At 49.3% G+C, this 6,029-nt stretch overlaps 1 protein-coding gene across 1 annotated transcript in view; it reads right to left on the bottom strand.

Annotated features, from left to right (window-relative positions):
- Ahrr (aryl-hydrocarbon receptor repressor) overlaps positions 1 to 6,029 on the bottom strand; it is a 92,003-nt gene that overhangs the window by 49,541 nt on the left and 36,433 nt on the right. Inside the window, exon 3 of the mRNA XM_033767210.1 lies at positions 4,019 to 4,101. Coding sequence (XP_033623101.1) covers positions 4,019 to 4,101 — 83 coding nt within the window. The remainder of the gene's footprint in view (positions 1 to 4,018; positions 4,102 to 6,029) is intronic.

The raw sequence follows: 6,029 nt of genomic DNA, 5'->3' as shown, positions 1-6,029 counted from the left end.
TTTTTTGGTACTGGGGATCAAACTCAAGACCCTGTGCTTTCGAGGCAGGTGGCAGAACCACTGAGCTAAATCCCTAGCCCCATTCCTCAAAAGACATAACTTGTAAAAGTAACATAAAAATAACTACAAAAGTTGTACACTTACTAAAGTAATTGAATTCATAGTTTTAAAAACTTCTTTTAAAAAAGACCCAGACTAGCCAAACCTATTTCAAGAGAAAATAGCGCCAATTCTATACAATCTTGTCCAGAAGACAGAGCAGGGAACACCCTCAACCAATTCTGTGAAGCCAGCGGTTTTCACAATACCAAGAGTAGATAGATATTATAACAAAATTACCAAAAGTATTTCTCATGAACATAGACATAAACATCCCCATAAATATTAGCAAATTAAATCAAGCAACATGTAAATGAGACCCATGTTGATAATGCAAGACTGGTTAACAACTGAAAGCCAATGGGATAAAGAAATAATGCATAACAGGGCAGGCCTTTGTCTGTTGCTAACCTCCCCCCATGTTTCTATTCAAGCAAAGCAACTGTTCGAGCTTCACAAGAATATTCTGTTAACTCCACTCCTCTGCTTCTACAAGCATGCTCACCCTGTGCATGGGCTTGCCTCCCTACCTATATAAGGCTGCTTCCATTTCTGTTCAAAGCTCAGACTTCAGAGTACGAACTCCCTGCTGGTATGATAAAGGATCCCTCCATCTCTACAGTGCTCGCCTCTGTTTCTTTGCCTCTAGAGACCTTTGAATAGCAATAAGACAGAGCTGTAACACATGGCTGTAATGTTGAGCTGTCACACTTCACTGTAATAAGTGTAATTTGCAATATATTATCAGACTAAAGAAGAAAAACCATGATCAGCTCAACAGATGGAGTAAAAGCATTTTATAAAATATTAACACAAACTCAAAAAACAAGGAATAGAGAAAAATTTGATGTCATCTCCAAAAACCAAGACAAAAACCTAAGCTATATCACACTTAACATTAAAAGACTGAAGATCAGGAACAAAACAAAGATGTCCTCTTTACCAATTCTAGGAAGGATTGGAAGTCCCCGAAAGTCCTAGAAATGCAATGGGTAGGCTGAAGAAAGCAGGTAGATTTTTAAAAAACAGATAAAAGACTGTTTCTAATCTCAGTTGACATGGTAATCAACATAAAAAAACACCTCAGCAATGTCACAAGATTAATGGTAAACCTAGAAAAACAATGAAACATTGAAAAATTTAAGGTTTTATTTACAGAAACAACAAAATATAAAATATGTAGGTACAAATCTAACATAAACATGTAGAACCTATGTGTTGAAAACTAAGAAACACTGATGAAATTAGTTAAAGACATAAATACAAGGAGAGATCACTATACTGAAGTAGTAATGTCGGGGATGGATCCCCCAAATCACTTAACTGGTTTAACAAACCCAGGAAAACCTCCCTGGGAATTTCTATAGATATCAGTAAGCTAAGTCTAAAACGTATGTGGAAAGACAAAGGAACTAAAGCAGCCAAGACAATTCTGAAAAAGAACAAAGCTAGAAGATTCAAACTATCCGATGTGAAGACTAATGGTGCTTCCTTAAACTTGGCAGTTTGAATGGCGAAAGGGCCAACACAGAGAATATAAAAGGTTCAACTGTAAACCAACTGTAAAACTTTGGAAGAAAACAGAAAAGAATCTTTGTAAGCAGAGGTTAGGTAAAGAGCTCCTAGACATGACCCACAAAAAGAAAAGAAATGGATAAATTTGACTTCATCAAAATTCAACACTTTCATTCTCCCCATCACCCTGTCAAGAGAATGAAAAGAAAAGCCACAGACTGGGAGAAAACTGTACAAACCACACATATAAGGTATGTGTCAGGACACATAAAGGACTTTCTGAAGTCAACAGTAAAATGGCAAACAGCCTGATGTTCTATGTTGAGAAAATATTTAGTTAGCAAAGACAACATACGGCTGGCAAATACACAGAAGAAAAGATACTCGACATACTTGGCCAACGAAGAAACACAGCTGATACCACGTGATGTCAGTACACACCTACTAGTAGTACAGTGATTTTGGAAAAACCAAGTACAATGCCGTGGGGACCACTGTCACTGCTGTGGGGGTGTGGCAGGTTGCTGGGTCAGCTTTGAGAACAGCAGGGTTGTTCCTTACACAGATTGCTACAGAATCACCTTGGGCAAACACCCCATTGAAATGAAGATCTGTGTTCACAGGAAAACCCGCATGCGAGTGCTCTCTGTGGCTCTGTCCAGAAATCCCAGAACTGGAGACCACCAAATGTACCTCTGAGGCCGATGGAACAGTTTGTCCACATCACAGAACCTTCTCTTTTGGGGCATGCGTGGATCCCAAAGGTACTCTGCAGAGCGACAGAGCTGCATGTGGCCCGGTGCCATTCATGGGTGTTTCCAGAACCTTCCCTCCCCTTCCAACCTCCTGTCCCTCTTCACCAGGTGTGCAGTAAGGCAGCACCAGGTGTGCACTTAGGCAGCCTTGGGGTGGTGGTCTCAGGTGGAGCCCAATGAGCCTGATGACCTAGCATACAAAGCCCGGGCCCAGGGCCTTGATTTGATCTCGAGGGCTCCAATTTTCCATCTTAATGTTAAAACAACAGACCCCTGCCTTCAGGCTCCATGACATCTACACCAGCTCTGAGTACCAACCTCCTCCCTCTTCACCAGGTGTGCAGTAAGGCAGCACCAGGTGTGCACTTAGGCAGCCTTGGGGTGGTGGTCTCAGGTGGAGCCCAATGAGCCTGATGACCTAGCATACAAAGCCCGGGCCCAGGGCCTTGATTTGATCTCGAGGGCTCCAATTTTCCATCTTAATGTTAAAACAACAGACCCCTGCCTTCAGGCTCCATGACATCTACACCAGCTCTGAGTTTCTTGTGAACTTATGATATCAGCCATGAACCTCCTTTCCTGGCTTATCCTGTAGAGACTGAAGACTGGAAGTAAAAGCCATATTTGGTTGTGTTGCTTGAATTATTTTGTTGTTTGGGGATATTTTCAAACTTCAGTAAGAAGATGTATTCCTGAAGTTTGAGAATGTCTGCCCTGAAATATGAGTAGGACCCCACCTCCACTACCACCCACAACCTGCCTGGTCCCAGTAAAAGCAAACCTCTAGAAACTTGCAGGCCACAGAGCCACGAACCCATACGGTGGATCCGGAACTTGTTTCTTCACTTCTATGGGAAACATGCAACTGGCTGAGATATTCAAATGAGGGAGTGGGCTCCAGGGGACCCCAAGCCTGGGGCCTCTTCTACAGACTTCCTCAGAAACTCCCACTAGCAAGAAGTTGCAGAATGCTGTGGGGAAAAAGGACATGGAAATACAGCTGACCTACCCCTACTTCCAGGTTCTGGCTTCCCAGGCCCCAGGGAGCTACTAGGGGAGACCAGAAAGGCTTGGCCAAAGCTCAGCTGGGACCAGCATGGTACTTCTCCAGGTCTGCAGCCCACAGGAGGGGGTTCAGGCACATCCAGGGCTTCAGAAAACGGGCTGGTAAGTAGGAGCGTCAGGAGCACCTTGAGGGCATGGGGTCCGCCTCCTTGAGAGGAGAGAATGAGGGATGGCGATGTGGAGGGTGGAGTGCGGAGGATGGAGGTGAGGCGGACAGAGAGGAGGGTGCAGTGGAGGTGGGGAGAGCAGAGCTGCAGAGCTAGGAAGGGTAGAGGCAGGGAGAGTGGGGCGGAAGAGGATGAATTTGTGGGCAGGGCTCAATGGAAGTATAAATGGCTTGATGTTTCATCAGGTTTCCTCTCACTGCGGGAGTGAAACTAGAGGATTCAGAATGCAGACTTACTCAGACCTGGCTGAAGTCATGGACAGTCTCGTCCACTTGGGCCTCACACCAGGATCCTGACCACTGCCCGCTATCCCCAGCCAAAGCCTCAGGACACTCCTGGTCTATCCGTGTGTCCTGGAGCTTTGGCTTCGGGTGAACTGGAGGCTGGGGAAGAGCCCCCCCAGGGACCCACACTCACCTCCAGAAGCAGCTGCCCCTCCTGCACGGGGGCCCCTCCTTGTGGGCTGTCTCCAGGTGAGAGGGTGCAAGTCTCCTGCACGGCTGTCAAGAGAAACACACAGGTGAGCTTCAAGTGCAGGCAGCTCTTCTCCACTCACACTTCCTCACGCTTCCCCACCTCCACCCACAGGTACTGCTGCGCCTGCAGCCACAGTGCTGTCCTGCATGATGGCCATGGTTCCACAGAGCAGGCAGGAGGAGCCAGGCCCAGATCTCAGGTCAGCAGGGGGAGTGACCAGAATCCAGAGAGGGCCCAACCCTGAGGTAGCCGCCCTCAGTACCCCATCTCCCTCAGCATGGCCAAGTCTCCCTCCATGTCCAGGTCCCCAGGGTCCTATAGCACCCTGTGAGGCCCAAGCACTGGGACCTAACATGCCACTGTTGTTGGCCCCTAAATGTGAGCTGTCTGTAATCCCCTCCTGGGCTGGAAGTGCTCAAGGACATCCACTCCCTGAAGGACAGAGAGATTCTTGGTGTGGGTTCCCAACCCACATAACTGATCACTCTGCAGTGAAGAGCTCAAGGTCCAGATGGACAATCTGTTCCCACCCTAGCTGCCAAGTGGTGACTTTTGGACCCCACCTGGGCATCTAACTCCCCAGTCAGTTACCATCCAAATTGGCATGTGGAATGTGGGGACCGCCCACTCGAGAGAAGGGATAGGCAGGTCCTAGATGGGAGCTGGCTCAGGTGCCCTGGGTAGCTCAGATGGCCCCTTGTGGCTTTGCCTCCAAGGAAGGCTGGGCTGGCAAAGTCTCCCTTGTTTCTTAGATGCTGGACAAAAGCCACAGGTGGAAGATACCTGCACTCCCAGTCCAACGTCCCCATCCATTCAGACAGACACATCCCTGGCCTCTTGATTTGACCCTGGAATGTGACATGACCCAGCACTGAATGTGGCATTTGGCCATCGGGATTTTCTTTGGATAATGAGCTAGTCATGAACTTTCCACTCAAGAGCAGCTGTCTTGAGGTAGGTGGTTACACTGATCTGTCTCCTCACAAGCATCAGGGACATCACAGTGCTCTGCTTCCAAGACAGCACCCTATGACCCCTCACTGCCCCATAGCCCAACCCTGAACAAGATATGTGGCACACAGAGCCCCCACTGCCGGGAGAAATTCACTTAGTGGGGACCAGAATGCTTTAGAAAGCTGCTCAATTTTTATTTATGGCCCACCGCCTTGTGGAGAGGAGGAGGCTGCTGGGCAGATTATGAAGTAAAAGAAGTGCTGGAAGGGCAGTTCTGAGTTCCCTCACTCAGGAGAGAGGGGCATCCCCAGCTCCACGTGGGCAGCGTTCTGTACAGCTGCAGCGTGCACCTCCCATACCCCTGTCAACTTGTCCATGTGAGCTGAGTGTGACCTCCATCCTCCTCAGGCCACCTTGGGGTCCACAGCTGGCTGCTGGGCATCCCCAGAACCTGTCAGAAATGCAGGGCTCAAGCTGGGGCCTTCTGCATACTCTGGTCCAGATTGGTTTCACCTTCTCCCTTCAGACTGGGGCTGCCTAGGCACACAGGACCCCTGGACAGCCTCCCAGGCTGCTGCCTCCACAAGTGCAGGGCGCAGACAATAACGGGAACCTTAGGTTTTCCCTGAGCACCCCCCAGGACCCATTACCCCCCACACCCTGGTTTCCTGTTGAGACTTGGGTTTCTGTGGCTGAGCCATCCTGAAGACAGGTGCAGAACTGGGGTCCCCAGAACTCCCCAAGCAAGGCCCTGGGATCTGCCTGTGTATGCCCACTCGCACTGGGTACAGGGAGCCCCAGGCGGAGAATGGGCCTGACGCCCCTGGCTTGGGCTGCGCTGCCACGTGGAGTGTGTGTGTGGGGGTGGCGGCTCCACAGGATGCCGCGTTCCCAGAGCCAGGCTGGAGAGGATAGCGCCCCCGCGCCTGGCACCTGCGCACAATGCCAGACGAATCCCCCTTGGGGTCGCCTCGCTTGGACCCAACGGAGGGTCCCC

Source organism: Fukomys damarensis, unplaced genomic scaffold (assembly GCF_012274545.1).
Source record: "Fukomys damarensis isolate Sample0158 unplaced genomic scaffold, DMR_v1.0_HiC HiC_scaffold_1, whole genome shotgun sequence".
NCBI classification, from domain to species: domain Eukaryota; kingdom Metazoa; phylum Chordata; class Mammalia; order Rodentia; family Bathyergidae; genus Fukomys; species Fukomys damarensis.
Note: the sequence above shows the minus strand (reverse complement) of the source record. Positions and strands in the feature narration are given on the sequence as shown.